The sequence below is a fragment of the Monodelphis domestica genome, chromosome 4 (genome assembly GCF_027887165.1).
Source record: "Monodelphis domestica isolate mMonDom1 chromosome 4, mMonDom1.pri, whole genome shotgun sequence".
Classification (NCBI taxonomy): Eukaryota; Metazoa; Chordata; class Mammalia; order Didelphimorphia; family Didelphidae; genus Monodelphis; species Monodelphis domestica.
The window spans coordinates 184,483,186-184,506,835 of NC_077230.1; the positions used below are offsets into that span (position 1 = coordinate 184,483,186).

At 38.6% G+C, this 23,650-nt stretch overlaps 1 protein-coding gene across 2 annotated transcripts; it reads left to right on the forward strand.

Annotated features, from left to right (window-relative positions):
• The first annotated feature begins 1,707 nt into the window (after nucleotides 1-1,707).
• CDCA7 (cell division cycle associated 7) lies at nucleotides 1,708-17,932 on the forward strand. 2 transcript variants are annotated; one of them, XM_007494390.3, is made up of 10 exons: nucleotides 1,708-1,892; nucleotides 6,270-6,395; nucleotides 6,817-7,059; nucleotides 11,649-11,885; nucleotides 12,253-12,330; nucleotides 13,113-13,307; nucleotides 13,910-14,047; nucleotides 15,165-15,314; nucleotides 16,132-16,268; nucleotides 16,617-17,932. In XM_007494390.3, exons 1-10 carry the CDS (start codon nucleotides 1,872-1,874, stop codon nucleotides 16,651-16,653), a joined length of 1,362 nt encoding a protein of 453 aa, XP_007494452.1. In that variant the 5' UTR covers nucleotides 1,708-1,871; the 3' UTR covers nucleotides 16,654-17,932. The 2 variants fall into 2 exon arrangements, with proteins under 2 accessions (XP_007494452.1, XP_007494453.1); XM_007494391.3 differs by lacking the exon at nucleotides 6,270-6,395 and having other exon boundaries at nucleotides 1,713-1,892.
• Nucleotides 17,933-23,650: the final 5,718 nt, after the last annotated feature.

Consider the following 23,650-nt stretch of genomic DNA (forward strand, 5'->3'; position numbering starts at 1 on the left):
TAGTGGGCAGCCTGGTTACAGAGTGGCTCGGTGGTCTTGGCCCTAATCTAATTCTATTTGTTGATTTTTTTGTATTTAACTACTATGTACCTTTGTTTCATCCATTTGTAATGAAAATCTGTCATATATATTTTATAGCTAGTGCTATAAAACTCTAGATGAAGCATCTATAATTATAGTACAAAACTACTCCCATTTACTGATTCCTAATAAGCAACAGTTTTATTTATACATAGATTAACAGAACATACAATTTCATTCCCCCATTGGGTTATTTTTGCCCATCAAATAATATTTTAAACACAGAGAATTTTTTGAAAATAAATCAAGATCCTTTTCTAAAGTGAGTAATGAAATTATCCCCTAATCCAATAGTCTGGGTTTTCATATAGTGATACATACTTCTATTTCCATCTGATCCAGGTGTTTTTTTTGTCATACACTTCTTTGACCCTCTGAACGAACGCTTATAGACCTCTTCTGAAAGGAATGCTTTTAAATGCAGAAAATAAAGTATTGTAGGATTACAAAGAAAATCAATCATATTGAAATAGTTATGTAAACATTATTCTTCCACCCCCAAATTCAGGGACCCTTGGTTAAGAACTCTTAATCTAAACAGAACAAAATCATAATTTTGGTTTATCTCAAAATACTGCTTATAACTCGTTTTGAAGGCATAATTTTTACTGGAAGAGTAGATTATGTTATTCAAGACAAGGACATACAATACACAATTGATATCGATAGATACAGTCTCTTTTGTGGGAAAGTTCCTCCTCCTAATTTTTTTTTTTAATTTTGGACTATAAGATTCCCCTCCCCTCTTTGTTTCTTTCTCAAATGAAATATTAGAAACAATTAAGCTAGTTTCTGACTGTAGAAGATCTGGTCAAGAGACAACGAATAAACTGTATACAGAAACATAACGTTTCACTTGCCCACACATGTTGTGAATACAGCAAATGCATTTAGTTTGGTCCTAAATTCTGGGAGAAGGGGAAAATCCGTTAAGGATGTTTTCCTATTACAAAAGTGAATGCTTTATTTTCACAATTAATAATAATGTTTGATTTGTGAAATTACTCCAAATTTACTTCATCTATTGGTAAAATTTCATCCAATTCCAGATATCTACTAATCGATTTGATTTTTGCTCATCTGAAGACACTAAGGAATTTCACTTTCCATATTTTCAGAAAATACTTTTAAATCTGGGCTTTACTTTTATTTCTGTGCACAAAAATGTTAGTAGGTAGTGCACTATAGAAGTGAAAATGGTCTGGTCAGTGAAAAACCCCTAACAAGAACGTAGAGCCCAGAATTGAAGTACCTAGTTAGTTAGTCCGGGATGGCTAGGTCAGGTACTCCATTAAAACTCTACTCTTTCATCCTCCTTCTTCCGGCCCCAGCATTATGCAAATCATTTCAGCAATCCGGGGGCAATATGAACCATTTTCCCGCCACTCGCTGAAGGACCGGATTGCAAAGTAAAAAGAGTAGGCTAAGGAAGGTAAAAAAAATGTTTGCTCGTTTGTTTTTAAGGCGGAGTTTCCTATGGTATTCTCTACCCTTAAATAAGCGAACCAAGAAAAAACTCTCTTAGGGGTGAGCTGAGAGGGTCTAGGCCCACGCATTACCGCAGCGTTCAGGACCTGCGCCTCTAGGCGCGGGAAAGCCCGGGCCAGCCCCGCCCCGTCCCAGCTCCGGCTCGGCGCGCGCCCCTCCCGCAGTCCCCGCTCGCTCCCTCGCTCGCGCTCCTCCCGCTGTCGTGGAGCCGCTGCCGGCACGCGCTATTCCCCGCGCCCCTGCTCCCCTAGAACGATCTCTTCCCTTTAAAGCGCCCCCTTCTTGGACTCCCGCAGCCAAGCATGGATCGTTTCAGCATGCAGGTGAGGGTGCGCGTCTACGAAACTTGGATTCCACGCGAGTGTGTAGTATTAGGGGAGAGTAGGGGGAGGAGGGCCGTGGGGGCAATTTAGTCAGCTCTGCAAAAAGACTGACCGTTGGTCTGGGGGATTGAGGCGCCGCAGCTTTTCTACCCAAAGCCGAGCCTAAGCCGGAGTAGGAAAGGACCTGGTGTCGCTACCCGGTCTAGGAAGTAGTTATTTCTAGTGTATGCATGTGGGTGTGCGCATGCAGGCTCCACGTGGAGCTGGTCTGCACGCGATCGGTGCCAGGAGAGGCGGCCCCCGAACCCCAGGCTCTTGCTGGCGCCCTCGCCCCCAGCGTTTGTCTCAGGGTTTTGCTTGTTCAAGATTCATTTCCCTTCCACCTCACTGGCCCGGGCCATCCCTGGAGTTACTTGTGAAGGAGATATCCGCCCGCAGGCTGGAAGAGTATAGTAATTTTGCATACTCACCCATCCCCACCTCTCCCGGTGACTTTCCTCCTTCCTGGAGCTTAAGCCGCTTACCTGCATCTTTGCTTGACCCCTTTGCATGCTCCTTGTCTTGTCCTCTACCCCACCCCCGCTATGCCCACGTACTCGCGCCCTAGTATGCTAAGCGGGGAAAGGAATGGGGCGATGGTATGTTGCCGCTCCAAATGAGCACTGATGTATCTTTTTTTTTTTTTGGCATCTCATTTAATCTCCGTGCCCCTCTACATCCTCATCTGAATAAAGTTGAAGTCTTACCAGCCCCTTAAACTCCCATTTCAAAAGTCACCTCTTTCTGCGAAGCCATTTGGGATCCCTACAGCTAGTAAATGTTTCTTTCCTCCTTTGATATTAGCATTTGTGTCTGTGTGTGCCCTATCACCCTGTTAGATTGCAAATTACTTGAGGTTAGGGATTCAGAAACCTGTTAGTACTCTTAAAGCTTTTGCTTTCCAACCTCCACTCCAATTCAAAGGCTGCTGCAGCCTATGAAAAAAGGGAGCTCGAGAATGCGATCTGTACAGGGGCCAGAAAAATATTCTCCCACTCTGACCCCACCCCCACCTTCCTTTCAAAGGCTGCTAGATAGAGCCTATGAGAAAGGGAACCAGAAAGTAGGGTCTGCCCTGGGGCCAGAGCAGTGGGGGCTGGGCAGAAAGGAAAAAGCAAAGCTTTCTCCTTAGGGAGGGAGGTTAAGTGAAGTGATGTGTTGGAGGTGGAGCTCTGTGGGTTGTGTGGGATAGATAAGAAAGTTGTCACTTTTGCCTCGACTGTCCGCTCTGTGACCTCGTGGATTGGAGCTATTCTACTTTGTACTGTGACCTTGGAATAAAAAGTTCTGACCTAGGAGAATCAGACTGGCTAATTAAGCTTGCTTTTGGTTGAATGTTTGAAAATAAATGAATCTGGAGTCTGAATTCGTGTTCAGAGGCTGTAGCTGACACCTTTGTGGCTCTAAACCTTAACCACGTAATTTACAAAGTTTTATTAAGCTTGTGGTACTAGTTAAAGTGTTGCCCACACCTACTTACTGAGAAATAGGCTCTCTTTAGAGGTAAACCTTTGTTTCCTCCTAGTTTAGTAGATGAATGCAGAACAGAAAGTCCTGGTTATATACATCAGATGTATAGATAACAGATACAAAGTACTTTTTGAAATATTTAATACATACTTCAAAGGTGCTTTTTATGCCTAACAGGGAACTCAGGACAACAAAAATCACAATTTTCTCACTGTAGTCTTATCTTCTCAAGACATAAAATATCCAAAGTAATTCCTAGAAGTGACTAATATAGCTTTCCCAAGTTTTTCATAGCATTTCCAATTTGTGCCTTTAATGGCATTTCCCTATTCTCTACTTTGTATAATTACTGAGCTACATGACCTGTTTTCCTGCTCAGCAATAAACTCTGATACTTAACTTTGTATCCTGTCTCTTGTAGAGTGCTTTGCATAGAATTGGTCCTCAAATGCTCGAATAAAAGATTATTATTTGGAAAGTAAGCTGAGTGCTTGGGTTTAAAGAGCATTGGATTTGCAATCAAGACCTAAATTCCAACTCTAGTTCTTCCACTTACTACCTGGATCACATTTGAGAAACTACTTAACCTCTGAGTCTCAGTTTCCTCCTTTGTAAATTTAAGGGTTGAACTACATGGCCTCTTGGGTACTCTTCTACCTCTAAATTTATGGTACTCCTGGTTAAGATACTTTTTAAGTCAAAGTCTACATTCAGCTGAGGGGATCATTTGGTGCTTGAGCAAGATATTGGAGTAAAAGAGAGACTGAGCCAGGGAGAAATGTAGAAAGCATGCATTTCTGGCATCTGAAAATACATTATGCATATCACAGAGGCCAGCACCAGATATGAGGAGAGCTAATAGTCCATTTTAGCTGGAAGGTAGATGGAATGGAGAATAATCATGTGAAGTAAAGCTGGGAATATGCTAAAATATTTGATAACATTAACAATTGAGTGCTAGCCAAGATAAGAAAATAATTTAATTGTATATAATTTTTCTGTAGGTTGGAAAAGGTGCTTGGGATTTCAAGTCAGAAACTAGGTGTAGAATTCCAGCTTTTCTGTGTCTGCACAAATTACTTCTCTTTGGGCTTCAGATTTCCTCTTTTGTAAAATGAAAGGATCAGACGACATGGTCTCCAAAGTCCCTGTCAGTAATGTCCAGAATCCAATGAATTCCATTTTACATAGGGAAGACGGGCAAGAAGAGAGCAGGATGTCTTTTATTAAAAAACAAAACAAAACTTTTATTTAATGTGCAGGTGCCTTGGCTGAAGTTGATTTAGTAAAAAGTATAAAACAAAGGACAGATTTTTTTGTCCTTTCTTCCTGCCAGGGTTTTCTACTGAGTATCAGAAATCTTAGCATCTTATGGGCTATTGATATGGATCATAAAAGTCCTGCTGGAATTACCTCTTGGAGGTAATTTGGTACAGTGAAAGAAACACTTGATTTGGAGTCAGAGGATTTAGATCTTAATCCTGACCATTACTTAATAGAAGGACCAGAGTTTAAGACTGCCTAAAAGGACCAACCTGTTTCATTTGACACATTGCATTTTTTTAATTGCTAAGAAAAAATGATGGAATTTTTTTTTTTCAAAATAAAATTTTTGCGGCAGTTGATGGGCTTAGCCCATCTTTGTGATCTTGGGCAAGTCTTAACCTCTTGGCCTCAGTCTCATCTGTAAAGTACATTCTTGAAAATTAGATCATAGAATTCAAGCTGGAAAGGGCTTTGGGTCAACTGTTTGCATAATAAATGTAATATCTCTCCCAGTTCTGTGAGTATTACAGTAATAAGAATTAAAGAACTTATCTTTCCGATTTATTAGATTGATTAGGTCAGCTCCAACTACTTTAGACAATTTAAAGCATTAACTATAAAGAAATTAGTAGAACACAGAAGGAACATAGCTTTAAGTTTTGAAGAAGCAAAAGTTCCAACATAAGGTACCACATGAATTTCTGTATTTGTGTTGAGTTGAATGTGAGTGCCATTACTGAGGGATCAAAAAAAACTCCCACAAGTTGCATAGTATAGTCTGAAATTCAACAGGTGGAACTGGAGACTTAGAATCACTCAGACACCCTTCTTGTTGAAAATTGTTTCCCAATAGATCTGATAAGCAAATAGTTCCACATCCATTTCTTTATGAGAAATTACTATCTACCTGAATACTTAAATAGAATTTGGCACAACATCTTTTAACTCATGAAAAAACCCTCAACTTGTTAAAGGCCATTTGTTTCCACAATATTGAAGCATCCAGTTTGTGAGAATATGGGCTCTAATCATTGTCACTTCTGATTGGAGTAAAGTCATATTTGGAATCTCTCCACCTTGATCTGATGACCCTGCCCAATTTCTTAGCTTAGAAAATGAGCATCCCTGTATAATTTCTGATCCGTGTAGAGAAAGACCTCATTGGTTTGATTTTGGCTGAGGGAAAAACAGCTGTTATTTTGCATTTTCTTTCAAAAGTATAGCATGATAAAATTGAAAGAAGCAAGAGCTCAAAAATTTGAGAAAGCAAATATTAACCTAATGTTGAACATAGAAATTTTGAACTTAGATCATAGGTGCCTCCAAAGGTGTTTGAGTAAATTATTGAAAAAATTGTAATTCTCTTTTCCCTACCCCCATTTATGATCAGCATTTCTTGAGAACATGTTGACCTGGTTTTTGATTGATTTTTTTTTCTTCTTAATGGCCAGCCCTACTTTTATTATCTCATCTAGAGCATAAGAAATGGGCTCCATTGCTACACAATGTTTTAAACATGCAAAACTCAAAAAAATAATGTGTTGAAAAGTTAGATGCTGCAGTAAGCATCATATTTAATCAGATTGCCATTTCCATTTTCAGCAAAAGGACCTTTCTGTAAAGAAGAACTTCAAAAATTTCAGAAATGTGAAATTGATTTCCATGGAAACCTCGTCATCCTCTGATGACAGTTGTGACAGTTTTGCTTCTGATAATTTTGCAAACACAGTAAGTGCAGTACGAGAATAAACAGAATTGAGTCTGCGATGCTGAAAATGCCCCAAATGCTTTGTACGTGATTAAAACTGCTTGCTTTTTGCCTACATTTCTATACAGCCGTTATGAAAATACAGTATGCTCTGTAATTTCATTTCACTTTTTGCTGTGGTTCTAGGTAGTAATTGTTGGAGGTAGATTAGCTACTTATTCTATCCTTTTGAAATGTCGCCTAACCTAACATGCCTGATGATTTGCCATAACAACTCAGAAATCATTTGTAAACCCCTGAACCATTTTTCTTTGTAACAAAAGCTATTCTCTTGTAGTGCACTTGTAAATGTGATTTGCTCTCTGCACGGTTTATGGAAAATTGGTTCTTGAAAAGGGAAAAAAAAAGATGCACAATGGCATTTATTTATTTATTTTACAGAAGCCCAAATTCAGGTCAGATATCAGTGAAGAACTGGCAAATATTTTTTATGAGGACTCTGATAATGAATCTTTCTGCGGCTTTCCAGAAAGTGAGGCTCAAGACCTAAGAGGGGATTGTGGAATTTTACACAAACCCAAATTCAGGCCAGATATCACTAAAGAATTGGCCTCTATTTTTTATGACGACTCTGATGATGAATCATTCTGCGGCTTCTCAGAAAGCGAGATACAAGATGGAATGGTGAGTGTCAGGGTATGTCAATATCTAGAATTGATGTGTAGTACTAGATTGAAATATTAGTTCCCAGTTTGATTTCTTTTTATAGTTTACCGTTTTCTTTTTGGTCATTTAAGGTCATTTACTCTAAAGTAATTGCTTTTAGATAATACAACATAATCAATGGTTTAAAGTTTAGGTTTTATTATAAAATTCCTGAAAGAAAAATAATTTATGGTTTTAAGGAATATTCATTATAAAAAACATTTGTCCTTTTGTGGTATTTAGTCTTCACTGAGTTCTAGTCATAAACAATTGGAAAATATCATAGAGATATTGAAACTGTTCTTAGCAGAAAGTCAGGGATTGATTCTCATTCTATTCTAGAACTTTTTAAGTTCTATGACGTCAGTAGAGGGAAGTTCAGTTTGAAAATCTGGTGATGGAAGGTACTTTAGCAGGGATATGGATGAGTGATTCTTCATTTGTCCAATATTTCAATGCTTGGCTTTATTCGTTGCCATCGCCGCCGCTACTGCTGCTGCCACTGCTGCTGCCGCTGCCACTGCCACCACCTCCTCATCGCTACCACCTTCCCTACTCAATTAGCTCAAAAATCTTAGTGGCATCCTTCCCTAAGGATTCCCCGACCCAAAATACATCCAGGAGATGAATGCGTTTTTTCCTGTGCCCAGCTTAGTAGAGGGAAATAAATGCCTTCTGTAACTTACAGCTATTAATTTGGTGCCTGGAGTGGAAAAGTGAAATGAAGATCAATGGGGAACTCTCAGGATTATGCTTTATTTGCAAATATCATCCCAAAGCTTCAAGAAGAACTAACAGCTATGGAGGGTGCCTAAGCTAATCAGTTTAGGAACAAACCTTGAAAAAAATGAAGAGCTGCATAATATTTCCCTTAAAAGATTAAAGAGCTGTCAAAAGGTGCTTATTTTGGTCACCATCTTTGGAAGGATGATGACAAGCATTTTCAATGACCTCTATAAAGTAGTGATGTTTTTCTTTTGCCCAGGTCAAGTAACTTATCTTTGTATAAAGGAAGAGTTGATATCCTTCCTAGAAGGTAAACTAAAAGGATTAGAGGGACTCTTCTCCTATTTACCAGGTTTTCAGGAAGAATGAAATAGTCCTTGGGAAAAAAAGTGGGGGGGGGGGTCTCAAGATGGAAACAAAGAAGGCAAAGAATCTTGACCTTATATCAGGAAGTGGGAGGGTAAAAGAATTGGAAGGTGAAAGAAACAACTTAACCCCCAGAGCTGAGGAATGGGGATGAAGCTCTTGCTAGGGAGGGAATGAATTGGACTTCCTAAGAAAGAAATAGCTGTCTGCACTCCTGGAATTATGGTGAGATTCTCTAGGTGGCACCAGAAGAGAAAATCCAATAAGGATTTGAGGTAGGAAAAATATAATTCCTGAGGAACACCAAGGTAGCAAGTTTTTCTGCTTTCTTGGGAGGATCAGTATTTAGAAAGTAATGGAACCGCCCTATATTTCTTGGATCTGATGAGAACTTCACCCTTGAATTCACATGAGGGAAAATGACACTTCCAGAAGAAACCTAGGAAGTTCTGGCATGTATCCCTGGGTATCTGTTTCAGAAGAGAGCAAGATTTGGGAATTGACCAAATGGTTAAGAAGAGATTGCCTCCTCTGCTTTCACAAACCCCCACACCTAGAGGAAGGGTCATAATGCTACTTATTCCCCAATACCAACTTGTTTGTCCACTGCCCCATTTTACTGTGTAAAAGGCACCCTTCCTTTGCTACCATCAATCAGCAACTTTATTTTCTTTTTGAACTTTTAACCATATCCAGTTGTATCACCCCATCCATATCATTTTTTCTTGCTATCTACCCACCTTTCATCTCTACTATAGAATTAATATCTAATAGCCTGGCTTCCTTGTGCATTAACTTCTACTATCCTATGCTTTAGGTCTCTATTCAATCTCCGCTAACCAAAGGGGTGATTAGTTATACCTTTAATCTCACCAGCACCCCAAACTTCTATCTCTAAGACCCTGAACTCTCGAAATTTTCTCCATAGCCCTTTTAATTTTCCACTAGTGCCTCATTACTCTTAAATTATTCTTTTACTGCCACTTTTGACTGATCAGTCACTTCTTGTTCATCAGCTTCTCCTCTGGCCAAAATTCCTTTGACAATTTTGACTCTTATTATTAACCAGTCCAGAAAGGCTTATTGGACCACTCTTGAATCCTTTGCCCTCTTGGTCTTCTTTTCAGCCTTGGGCTACCAAATGTGATTTTCCTCCTACCCCTAAGCTGTGTGGACTTAGGCCCACGACAAATTGCTGTTATCGAAACTCAACTAAACCATAACATAGCAAACTTTTTATTCATTTTTTATTGTTTCTCTATCACTGTCCCCATAATATTTGTTCCAAATATTAAGTTCCTAACCCTCCCCCCAAATAAGCTGAGGGACTTTTCCTAATACTGACTAACATTTTAAAAAATTGAGATATTTGAATTGAAACTAAAATTGAATATACATATATTCCAATGGTGTCAAATTCTAATAGTATTGTATCTGGGGAGCATATTGATTTTGAAAATCAAATTAACATTGCCTATGTTATATTGTACTTTTATTGTTTTGTTAAATATTTCCCAATTACATTTTTAAAACCTTTACCTTCTCTCTTAGAATCAATGCTCTGGATTGGTTCTAAGGCAGAAGAGCAGTAACAGCTAGACAATGACATTTTTTCTCTTTATTTCCCTACTTATTTGATTACTCCATAGTTTATTTTTGTTTTTGTTTTTTGCTAGTTCAACCTCTCACTATCCAGTTCAGATGTATATCTATCACTTCTCTCTCTCTCTCTCGAACCTTTTTCTCTCTATATCATGCCCCTTGAAAATCTCATTCACTGCTCCAATATACTCTCAATTATCCTATCCAGACTGGACTTATTCTAAGCTCCAGTTCCATATTTCCAGTTGCCTTCTGTATACCTCTACTTGAATATCTGTCCCAAGACTCCAAAATCATAATGTTTAAAACTAAGCTAATATCATCTCTTCTTCCTAGAGGAAGCATGGTGTAAACATGCCATGCAATTTAGAATTGGAAAGACCTGGGTGTAAATCCTGCCTTCAATGCTATGTGATCTGGGGCAAATTATTTAATCCCTTTGTACTTGTTTTGTCATCTATAAAGTGAGGGGATTTGGAGTTAGTAGATCTCAAAGATGCCTTCTAAGTCTATAGTCTTGTATTCCTATTTCTAGCACTACCATCTTCCTTATCCCCCAGGCTCAATACCACAATCATCTTTAGTTTGTCCTTCTTCCCTTTGTCTCCATATCCAGTCACTTACCAAGTTTTGTCCATTTTCTTGTCATTATATTTCTCAAATTTATCCCCTTTTCTGCATTTACCCAGTCACCAGCCTAGGTACTCTCCTCATATATGTCTGTCAAACTTCCTTCAGGACCCAACTCAAGGGAAACGCCCTAAACCCATCCTGACCCACCCCTAGCCCACCTAAAAGTTTTCAAATTTTCCTTGGGTGCATTGTCTCTCCTTTACTCCATCATTCTCCAGCTTGGAAGGGGTGTTCAGGGAGGACTGGAACCTCCGGTGTGAGGGCTTGCAGAGCCCTTTTCAGGGTTGTTCATCCACCTTTGACGTCTTCCTGTCACTCGGCTCTCACTTGTAGTTCCAAGAAGCTAACACATGCACAGTGACCATACTCAAGCAAAACTGCCTTGGCAGATGAGCTAAATCAAGTTGAGAATAACCGACAGACCTCAAGCCAGCCTGTTGGTGAATTAGGAAAATGTCTGACCTAAGCATGTGAAGACTATCTAGAGGAATGGGCAGAAGAGAATTTGTTCCGAGGGCCATGAAAGCAGCTGGAACAAGTGCTGCGGAGCACTTAAAGCTTGGGAAGACATAGGAAAAACCAAGGTCATCTACTGCCTCCTGAGCCATCACCAGCCATCCTGACTTTTGTCATGCCACTGGACTTCAGTGACTGGAACAGAGAGAGTGAGACTGACAATTTTATGCAACCCTGCCTTACTAGAATCCAATTTATGCCTAAGTCAATTACTCCATAATGTCTTTGGTTCTCTTCAAAAGAGAACCAACTATACATTATCTCAATTCTAGTAGAACATGAGCTACTGAAGGGCAGGATTGTCTTTTTCACCTTTATATCTCTTGTGCTTAGTACAATGTCTTGAATATAGTAGGCCCATAATAAATGTTTAAAATAGATAAAAATTGGATATAGGCAGAATAAAAAACTTATTTATACATACAGATTTATAATCTGTTGATTAGGTAAAATATATGCCTTAGGAAAATGAACTACGTGACCTAGGGCAAGGCATTAGCCTCATTTGGTCAGGGAATAGATTCCATCTCAGATATTTTCTGACTGTAAGAAATAGTTTTTTGAGGTTAAATAACAATGTTACTCTGTTTCATTCTGACTAGTGGTGAGAGTAGTAATTAAATTATATTTTGATCAACTAGGGAGTTGATTTATTTGTTCATTGTTTATTTTTTGGTGCATTGGGTAAGTATTGTAAAATTAAGTAAATTGTTTTGTTTGAACAGAAATTGGATTCTGATGATGAAGGCAGGAGGACTCGTAGTCAAATGAGACGTTCTGGTTCTTTGCAAGTAGCTCTAAAATTTCCAACCCGAGGGTCCAAAAGGGCAAGGAATCAGAAAGCACCCCCACCCAAAGCCCCAGAAGCCCCCACTTCCTATTCTGACTCAGACTCAGAAGATGAGAAAGGCTCCAGTTTTTTGGAAAAGAGAGCACTAAATATAAAGGAAAACAAGGCAATGGTATGTATTCTTGACTCTTGTGGCCAAATCTGCTGTTATTGGGCATTTATAACAATTTGTATCAGATATACTCATTTCTATCCATATCCTAAAGATGTTTTTTTTGTGTTTCTATAATAGTTAATAGCATGTTTCCTCAAATCGATACCTCTTTTGTTGTGAAACTGTGCTTAAGTATATTGGTTAATACTTTAAAAGAATTTCTGTGCTCTCAGATTGCTAAAATGGAAAGATTTGGTAACCAAAGATTGTAAATAAGGATGACCTCAAAGTTGCTGCCTCTGGTTAGGGAACTGTTCTAATAAAATAATTTGTTCACTTAAATTTTTTTTTTAACACTCAATCTTTCCATTCCCCTACCCTTCAGCTTGCAAAACTAATGTCGGAATTACAAAGTTTCCCGGGATTATTTACTGAAAGGAGATCACTTCCCGGTAGTAGCCCCGTAAGTATAAATTAATTCTGTTTACTTATTCTTCACAGAACAAGTATATTAGCAGATTTAATTTTAAAAGATCTTTTTAAATACTTAATTTTTAAAAGCTTTTTGAACTTCATGGTTCAAAACAAGTTTTCATAACAACACTGTATGATTGCAACTTTTAGGAATAAAATCAATATGATTAGGAACAATTAGGCAGATGCAGTATTACGAAAAGGAAATTAGCATCACCTACCTTCACTTTCAAGAGACTAGTTTCTCTTTGGAGAACTACTGAACACATAGGATATCTTGGGCTCAATAGATAGAACATCTTTATGGGGATTTTCAGAACAGTACTAGAGATGGTATCTGTTCCTTTCTCTTAGCTAAGACAAAATGAATGGATGAATCAACAAACATGAGGCATCTTCTAAGCACTTCTGAGGGTACAGTGACAAAAACAAAACACTCTCTGTCCTCCGGGAGCTTGTATTTTATTGGAAGAAACAGCTTCTTTCTATAAGCAGATATAAAATGTCTGCAAGGTAATTTCAAAGGGAGCAGTATCAGCAGCCTTGAGAAAGGACTAGGAAAGACCTTGTGTAGAAGGAAGAAATGAGGAAGCTCCATTGTTCTGCAGGAGCCTGGACCATCCTAGCGAATTGGACCTAGTTTCTGTAGTTACTTTAGCACCGGTCTCACTTAACTCAGATTGTAGAAATCAATTGTGTTCTTGCTTTTGAAGATAGCATTTTTAAGAAAATGTATTATCTTCTTCCTTCATGGGGTTTTTTCCATTTTAGCAGTCAAAGCCAAGTCGGAGGCGCTCCTTCCCAAGAGACCCCTCCAGGAGAAACCCTGAAAGAAGAGCTCGTCCACACACCAGGTCAAGGTCTCTAATTGAAGGACCCCCAGATCTGCACTTAGAGGATGATGTAGATTTTGAGGACAAGTACATGTTGGTGAGAAAAAGGAAGACCTTCGATGGATATATGGATGTAGGTTCTCTCTGTTACTGGTCCTTAATGTATCATTGTTCTAGCTCCTCTTTCTTCCTTTGGGAAAACTTTGGGAAAAGTTACAACTTTTGGATTAGGGCAAAAAGAGACAAAAATCCCACTCTGATATCTCTTCATGGTATGGCAGTGAGCCAGGGTTCTCCACTGCCTTTCTAGTAACACCGTGGGGTCCAATGGGGTCCTTCCAAGCTGGGAAGATTTCAGGTGTAGACCGACCTGGTGATGGGCAAGTATGGAGAGGAATCAGCGGTGGATTGGTATTAAAATCCCATCAAGAGCATACACTAAAGAGTGAGAGAGTTAAGGCTGCTTTGGTTGAAGGTATAACTTCGTCAGTGAAAATGGCGGCTCTTAGGTTAAATCAAAGTCTATTTATTTTCAGCATTGGGATTGTTACATGGGTGCATCTATACCATAATATAATTGTATAATATAAATATAATAGCCTCTTTTTCTACAAATACTAAAGAAACTGTCTAGGCACTTTGTGTCAAAGAAATTAAGAGTACACCTATAATGTTTAAAACATTTAAATAATGTAAGAAGTGAGGAGATTGTTTTCATAAATTATTATCATATAGGATGATGGCACACCTAGAAGTCGTCGCCCAAGTACCATGACCCTTCCTCATATTGTTCGTCCAGTGGAAGAGATTACAGAGGAAGAGCTAGAAAACATCTGCATCTCCTCCCGAGACAAGATCTACAACCGTTCATTAGTAAGATCTCTTAAAAACACTTCTGTCTTAGAAAGTATTGGTTCTAAGGCAAAAGAGTGGTAAGGACTAGATGGTTGGGGTTAAGTGTCATTGCCGAAGGTCACATAACTAGACTCGAACCCAAGACCTTTAGTCAGAGACTTATGTCATGGACCCCTCTCCCAATGGGCAAGCCTGTGAATCCCTTCTCAGAGTTCTGATTTTAAATACATAATATATTAAAATATGGGGGAATTATAGAAAAAACCAGTTATATTCAAATTGTTATCAAATACTTTTTTTTTTTAATAAAACTCTTACCTTCCATCTTGGAATCAATACTGTGTATTGGTAAGGGCTAGGCAATGGGCGTCAAGTGACTTGCCCAGGGTCACACAGCTGGGAAGTGTCTGAGGCCAGATTTGAACCTAGGACCTCCCGTCTCTAGACCTGGCTCTCAATCCACTGAGCTACCCAGCTGCCCCCCTGTTATCAAATATTTTTTAAAAACCATTCCAGCTTCATTGACCTCAGATTAAGAATCCAAGCCCTCTTTTTTTCTAGGAGGTATCTTGTTAGAATGGGTGGTAGATTTTTCATCGTATTCAGTTCTCCTTAAAACTTGCATAGCGTGGCTAGGCTGGGTACCCTTTCAAGACAGACGGGTGTTTTGCTAACCATGCTTTGAAAAGTCTGCAAAGGAGGCCTATCCAGATCCTCTTGTGGAATCCCTGGACTGCCCCCATCTTGACCAAACGTAGGCTATGCTTAGGCCTCAGGAATGAGCAGAGGACATTGTGAATCTTGGTGTTGCCCATCTTTCTAGTTACATTTTCAACTGCAGAAGATAGAAATGGACTCACTGTGGTTCTCTCCACCTACCTTGAATCCAATGCCTTATAGAAAAGAAAGGACTTTGATGAAAAAATACTATTTAAGTCTTTTCTGATTTGATGAAGTCTCTGTGTCTGAAGCTGTTTTGCCTTCGGAGGATACTTAGTTCATGATGAAGTATAATACGATACAAATGACAGCGAGCCACTCGAGGCCCGCCACAGAGGAGTTAAGGCATTAAGGCTGTCATTTTCTCTACAGAAACCAGCCTGCTTGTTCTCACTTGCTGCCTTTTTTGCTTCAGGGTTCCACCTGCCACCAGTGTCGCCAGAAAACTATTGACACCAAAACAAACTGCAGAAACCCAGAATGTTTTGGGGTTCGGGGGCAGTTCTGTGGCCCCTGTCTTCGCAATCGATATGGGGAAGAGGTCAAGATAGCGTTGCTGGACCCAGTAAGTACCTTGGAAGGATTCAGGTTGGATCCTGGCTGCAGATGTGTCCTATTAAGGGTGGGAAGACTCCTCTGGGGTTGGGAGTAAATCAATAAACATTTGAGTGTCTCTGTGTCCTGTACTATGTTGATTAAGCACTAGGATTAAAAAAAAAAAGAAGCAAAAGACACTTCCTGCCCTCAAGGAATTTACAATTTAATGGATTGCAAATCCCTGGTAAATGTATATTTATTTATTTATTATTATTATTAATTATTATTAAAATTGATATTTTCCCCTGAATTGCTTAAATCATCTTAGCTATAAAAATACTAAATTTCCCACAGATTATGTGGGTTTTTCAGAAATAACAAATATATTTAGGGTTTGCTCTGAAATTAAGAGACTAGAGTAACCTGTAGTTTCTATATCACTCAATCAACATTTGCTAAGCTCCTACTGAATTTTGCTAAGCCCTGGGGATAGAGAAACGAGGAAAAAGACTGCCCCTGCCCTCAAGGAGCTTACAATCTATTATATAAGCCAGGACAGATATACCTTTCTTTGAGCTGCATAGGTGTCTGCAGCGGATGCCCTCAGAATTCCCTTCCAACTCTGAAACTATAATTCTAAGATATAAAGTTCTTGCCATCCAGAAACTTTGCTCTCTTGGTTGTTTTTTTGCTCATTTCCCACCCATATTTGGGAGGAGTGTGAGGAAGATGAAGAGAAAAATGTAAGAAAATGAACATCCTGGTTAGAATTTTTACATGTTCAATGTTATTCATCTTGTTATTATTTCTGTTTACTTAAAAAAATTTTTTTTGAACCACCTTAGAATTGGCATTGCCCGCCTTGTCGTGGAATCTGCAACTGCAGCTTTTGTAGACAGCGAGATGGACGATGTGCAACTGGTGTGTTGGTGTATTTGGCCAAGTACCATGGTTTTGGAAACGTGCATGCCTACTTGAAAAGGTAAGTCATCAGTGGACCTCCTGCTTGTGTCTGGTACCAACTTAAATCTAAATGATATGGGGTAGCTAGGTGGCTCAGTAGATTGAGAGATACACCTAGAGATGGGAGGTATCTTGGGTTCAAACCTTGATTCAGATAACACCCTAGCTGTATGACCCTGGACAAGTCACTTAACACCCATTGTCTAGTCCTTACTGCTCTTCTGCCTTGGAACCAATGCTTAGTATTGATTCTGAGACAAGATGAGGGTTAAAAAAAAAGTTGAAATGATTTAATCCTTGGGCATCCTGGTCAGTTTCACTGAAAACTAGAATTAAGGATTTTTGGTTTTGTTTTTTTCTTTTGCAGTCTGAAGCGGGAGTTTGAAATGGAGACAGAAAATTGATGAAGGATTCACTGGCATCGTTTCCTTTCTCTAATCTCCTTTTCTCAACTTCAGTAATATTGGCAGTTATACGGTTAAACAACTTCAGGTTTCAATCTCTATAATCAGTATTTTTTAATAGTGGTGTCAAATTAAAATAAGATTAAAATCCGTTTCAGAGGCACAGATAGTATACCTCTAAAGTTACATCGTCGTTTTTATGTTCCCCCTCTCCCACTTGCTAGAAAATGATTTTATTGAAATATAGCTGACATTGTCTCTTTAGTATTTGTGGGGAGGAAGCAGAATTGCTCGTGATCGGGGCTAAAGCCCTGGAACCTAGCAATATAACAAAACCCTTGGAAATGCCTCATTAAGTATTCTTAGGGAACTAACCGTCCTAATATAGTACTTCATATCTATCCATGGATGATTCTGGCAAGAGGTAGCAGCCTTGGTGCTTAGAAACCATATGGAAGGTGACACTGTGGGTGCAGAGGGCAACGTGTGATGTTTTACAGTCTAGTCCCTGAGCACACAGAACCAGCACTTTGAATATCAGGCTTTCTCTTGTTACTGATAGAAATTCTAAACTTTCTTTGTACGTCATGAAATTTAAAAGTGTGCATGTACTGGCTCATTAGCTTTGCAATATAAAATTTCATGTGCTTCATACAGTTTATATACTTGAATCAGCATTAGGAAAAAAATCACAGGAATCAAAAAGTCCCTTAAGAACTTCAGTATTAAATGTGCATCCTATTCTCCTTTCTCTGTTCCCCTCAGTGATCTTGCAGTTGAAGACTAGGACTAACCTTTAAATTTTTGGTGTTAGATTTTGACGGATCTGCTTTTGCTCCTCTGTGTTGTTTGGTTCCTATGGATGGTGTTATTTTCTTAGACCAGACTATATGGAAAGTTGGGTTAAATAATGACCTGCAGCGCTTAGAATTTCTGCTTGAGTGAGGACTATAACCGGCCTGTGTACAACGTTGACTTTAGCTTTTAAGTTTTCTGCTGCTGACTGGAAAGTGCCTTCTTGAAGATGGAAGAAATCAAAATGGTTATGTCTAAAGTACCATCTTTTAGTATGAAACTGAATGGGGAGACAGGGCACTACTGTGCTCTGAGGGAGTCCCTTGTACTTTCCTGAACATGCAGCATCACGCCACAATTCTCATGCCCTTTTAGACGCATAACTGAACCTTAAATCAGAAAAACACATTGTAAATAAATCTTTAGATCTGTAATGTTCTTTTGTATGCAAATTTTATTTTATTAATTAAAAGTATTATTCCTATTTGTCTGCTTGTTTTTTCTTTGATACCTACTTAAACAAAAAAAGTATTAAGAGAAATAAGTCTGTTGACTAATTTCAACCAACTATGTAAGTCAGTATGGCACATGTTCAAGTTTTATTTCTGATGCATATTGGTTCTGTTGCTGGGCAGTTCTCTAAGGCAGTGGTGTCAAACTCATATGGAAAAGCAGGCCATTAATCCATATTTAAGGATCCCTTTGGGCTCATATTGACTTCAAGAACCTGTCAGACTCAAATAGAAATGGAGGCCACTAAACCATATGTAAAGATCCCCATGGGTACATCTTGACTTGGAGAATTAGGTGTTAATGTTATCTTTGTTCTATTGTATTTTTATTTATTTTAAGTATTTCCCAGTAACATTTTAATCTGGTTTCTAAGAAATCTACCCAAAATAACAACAAACAACCTACACTCAACTTATCTTACTCTAATTTACACTAACCTATTCTAAGGAATTGTAACAAGGGAAAAAGGAGAAGGAAAACAAAGTAAATCATGAACAAGTACAAAAGTCAAACAAGCCAAATCAGAACAGCAAATAACCTCAAACAAAAGATGAACATAACTTCCATGCAAATATCAAACTTAAAACATTCTTATCACATATTTGACATCTCTGTGCTAAGCAAGACCATAACTTAAGTGATAACCTGAATTGGTAAAGAGGTTTTTTCACTAGGAATTGCTTTCAGTGAAATCACAGGTATACTCCCTCTCCCTAGGTGGCACAGTTAATAGAGAGTTAGACCCAGAGTCAGAAAGACCCAAGTTCAAATCCAGCCTTAAGACACTCACTGTGTGACCCTGGACAAATCATCAAATCTTTGTCTCTATTTCCTTATCTATAAAATGATGATAGTAGTACCAGCTTCTAAGAGATATTTGTGAAGTGCTTTGCAGGCCTTAAAAAACTACATAAATGCTAAATTATTAGTGAATTATTAATTATTCTTTTGCTGTTGTTTAGCATTCTGACTCCTGCCTTTAATTGTAAGGTCCAGGTGGCCACGAACCTGTAATCTAGATAGGGATTGTAATTGTTTTTTTCCAGAAGACCTAACTTGGTGCTTGACTATTTCAATGAACTCCATGCTTTTAGATGAACCAAAGAACTGACATTTACTTCTAGCTTGTATGATTACCCTAAGAGTTCTCCAAATGGAGAAATTGTTTAACCTGGGAACCAACACAGCAAATTCAAAGTAGACTCATTTTCATCAGTTATTCTGCATTAAAAAAAAATTTTTTTTTTCAAATCCTTACCTCACAACTCAGTCAATATTAAGTATTGCTTCTAAGGTAGAAGAGTGGTAAGGGCTAGGCAATTGGGGTCAAATGACTTGTCCCAGTCACTCAGCTAGGAAGATTTGAACCCAAGACTTGCCCTTCTACAAGCCTGGTTCTCTATCAAAGATTTTTTAATGGCTCCTGGTTTTTGGGTAAAGTAATTTATTTACCCACACATCCAATTCTCTGTGTTCCTGTGAAGCAGGGTATGAGAAGTCAGGTTAGAGTTAGAATTCTGCTTCTGTTAATTATAACCTGTATGATCTGAGCCTGAGTTTCCCCATTTCTAAAAGGGGGTTTGCTTAGATGCTCTTCCCCCCCCCCCCAACTGCAAATCCATGACAATCCTGGTGGGGAAAGGAGGAGAAATAAACAACCCAACTCATTTTTGTGATCAAATCTGAACCAAGGAATTCTGGATGACCAGCTAGTCTGCAAGAAAGCCTGATTACAATATAGTATCTTTGGGGGAAAAACATGTTAATGGAGAGCAGTGTCTCTCCCTTCTCAAATGCTAATGTATGCCAATGTTAATTTTTATGTTTCTGAGTTTTTCCACTGTTTGGTGGAAATACCTTATTTTTACAGGGTTGTACCTCAATTTTATTTTTAAAATTGATACAGCTTTCTTATCTTGTATCCATTGGGCTTGGGGTTTAAAAAATCAAAATCAAAGTATTACTACTAAATAGCTTTCAGTTGACTTTCCCATAAAGTGGGCATATTGAGCATGGTGTGGTGGAGAGAGTTTCAGACCTTGAATCAAAAACCTTGAGCTCAAATCTGGTCTCAGACAATAATCTTGGGCAAATCACTTACCTCGATTTACCTCCTTTTCTTCAGTATAATGAGCTGAAGAAGCAAATGGCAAACCACTCTAATATCTTTTACCAAAGAAAATCCCAAATTAGGTCATGAAGAGTTGGAGAAGACCAAAATGACTCAACAACAAAAAGTTTTTTAAGAAAAACATTTTTTTAAATAAATGTAAATACTTTGAAGCTTTCATTACCAGAAAAATTTGTGTAAATTGTTAACAGATGCTTCTGGACTAAAAATCAAAACTTCCACTATTGGGAAGGGAGGAAAAAGGTATTAACTAAATTCATTTGAAAAGATACCAAATGCTCTAATTAGTTGCTTTCCACAAAAGAGCATAAATAGTCCTAAAATGGAAAAGCAGGCCCCATGTTCTAGTCACTGCTGTGTCAACTAGTTTTAAAACTGGAGGCGATTCCTTTGTAAAACAAGAGGATTGCATTAAACAGTATGTAAAGGTTCTTGGAGCCTGGTTGCCTTCATTCTGAGGAAGCTTCGAATGCAACTTCTTTTGTATAACTAGAATAATGTATAACTCTAGAAACTATTGGAAATGAGCCAATATCCAGTACTGCCAATTATATAAATGTTATTGTTAATTAAAAGTGAAGAGATAGGGGTTGTCCACCCCCCGCCCCTTGGGAATAGGAATACATAATGATTTTTTTGAGTTGATGATTCAGTCCTTTCCCCTTTGAAGTACAGTTTAGTATAACTATTTCCCACTATCCTTTTTTTAAAAAAATCCTTCAGATTTAATATCAATTCTGAGGCAGAAGAATGGCAAGGGTTAGGCAATTGGGGTTAAGTTACTTGCTCAGGTTCACACAGCTAGGAAGTGTTTTGAGGCTAGATTTGAATCCAGGACCTTCAAACTCCAGGTCTGGCACTTTATCCACGGTACTAACTAGCTGCTTCTAATACTAGTTTTAATTTGTATGAGAGGTAGGGCTCCTTTCTTCACCTCAAAAATGAGCTCTCTACCGTGTCAAGTAAGCTGTATTTATGACAGTCGTAGCTGTGTCTTTTACAAGGGGTATGTATATAAATCTGTATAGATAAAGGGAAATTTGAAATCCCTTGCTTCTGTGGAAATGCTACAACAACAAAGTGAATGGGAAAGCCTATTGTTGAATTTGCATTCTCTTACCATTCCCTTTAACCAACCTGAGGCTAATTTTGCTTATTTCAGTGATATTGATCCCAGAAAATATCTCATATGAAGCAAGACAAATGCCCAGTAGCCCAGAGCAAGAAGCAATTTATTCTACACAAGTAGAAAAAAAAATACTGCTTTCATTTCAGTGGACTGATACATTTTTTTGGCCCTGATTGAAGAGAAGAAATGTTAGATTAAAGAAGTAAATAGTTATACTGTAGGCAAAAGGTTCACTTAATGTCATTCTCAAAATTTTTTGTCAATCACTGAACAAGCATTTATTAATTTAAAATATTACTATAAGTCAGATGGGGCAACTAGATGGTGCAGTGAGTGAAGAGAACATTGGGTCTGGAATCAGAAAGACTGTGACTCTGTGTGACTCTGGGTAAGTCCCTATTTACCTCAGTTTCTCTTTGGTAAAGTGGGGATATGGTGGGGTAGGGAAATGGCAAACCACTCCTATATCTGTCAAGAAAACCCCATAGGAAATTGGTCTGGATCAATGACACATGTAAAACCCAATGGAATTGCTCGTTGGCTATTGCAGGGGGGGAGGGAGGAGGAGAGAGAAAGAACATGAATCATGTAACCATGGAAAAATATTCTAAATTAAATAAATGTCTTAATTTTTAAAAATGTATTTTAAAAAAAGAAGAAAGAAAAGAAAACCCCATAGACCTGAAGAGTTGGGATACAACTGAAGAACAGCAATGAGCCAGACATTGTGCTAAGTGCTAAATATTTAAAAACAAAATTCAAAACACTTGCTCCCCTTAAGGAACTATACAGCCATTATTTTCCCTCAGTGAAATTACCACTATTTTTGGTTTCCCCTAGAACAGAAATCAAGTATTTAAAAAATAACCTCAACCTTAACAATCATGATTAAATTTAGTATTGGAAGTATCTGTGAAATATGGTGTCATTTGAGAGGTGCTGGGAAATTCCATTCAATAAACAGCTTTCACATTTTAGTATAATTGTTCTTCCCTCAAAAAGCTGGATTTTTGGTTTTGGTCATTTGTACAAGAGTAGAGGCTGTATGAGGGAGTCTATAGTCGAATTTGAAGTGAGGAAGAAAAGTTATTCAGTTGTTTCAGTACTGTCTGATTCTTCATGACCCCATTTGGGGTTTTCTTGGCAAAGATATTAGAGCAGTTTGCCATTTCCTTCTCTGATTTTCTTTTTTTTTAAACCCTTACCTTCCATCTTAGAATCAATACTGTGTATTGGTTTCAAGGCAAAAGAGCAATAAAGGGTATAGGCAGTTGGAATTAAATGGCTTTCCCAAAGTCATACAACTAAGAAGTATCTGTGTCTGAGATCAAATCTGAACCCAGGACATCCTGTTTCTAGGTCTGGTTCTCAATCCATTGAGTCATGTAACTGTCCCTCCAGCTCATTTTTACAGATGAGGAAACTGAGGCAAACACGATTACGTGACTAGCCATAACAGGACTAGTCTGTGTCTGAGGCCGGATTTGAACTCAAGAAGAAAAGACTACCCTTCAAATCCTTCTAACACCGAGGAACTCTGGACCAGTTACTTAAATTCCCTGTACCTCACACATTTCCCAAGAATTTTAGGATATTTTACCATCTGCATCGATGGAGGAATATACCATACTAGAGAACCCTCATGCGGATAAAATTAGAGCTCTCTATAGAAAATGGTGAAGACAAATGAGTGAAAGAGAAATAGCTTGAGTAACCATATGACTCTTACTTCCTGGACCATAATAGCAGCCGCTTCACGGATGATGCTTATAGGTCATTGCACAAACCCTTTTCTCCACTGCTTGTGTCTCCCCGCCATTTCCCCTCCAACGCCAGTTTTGCTTGGAAGTGGCGTGGCTGGCCCCCTGCATGGTGCCGAGATGATATCCTTGTGGAAGGAAACAGCATTTTCAAGTAGGTAAATATAAAATATGGACGTAGTAATTTGTGGCTGGTGGGAGAACCCTTATGATTAGGAAGACCAGGAAAGGCTTCACAATCTAGGCACTGACACGAGCTGCACCATGAAGGGTCCTAGCAATTCCCAGAAGTGGACATGAGACGGGAGCGTATTCTGAACACGGAGGGCAGTGCATGGGAATCTCCAGACGTGATGGCTGGAATGTTGTGTACAAAGAATAGCAAGTACGCTATTAGGGCTGGAAGTTAGTTGGAGACAGTGTGAAGGACCCTCAAGCTGTGAGAGCTTGAAACTGCATGAAGACGTTTTGGGACTCACTGGATGACTGGCAAATGTGTAGAGGAGGGAATGGAGGATGAGGGGTTTGAGAGGATACTTCTGGGTGAAAAGCCAAGAAGTAGAAGAAAAGTGGATGGTTGTGATGACTGAAAATGTCTACCTGGGTCTTTGGACGTTATTGGAGAAGTTAAAAATGGCTGGTTAGGGGAAAAAATAATGCTCAAATGCC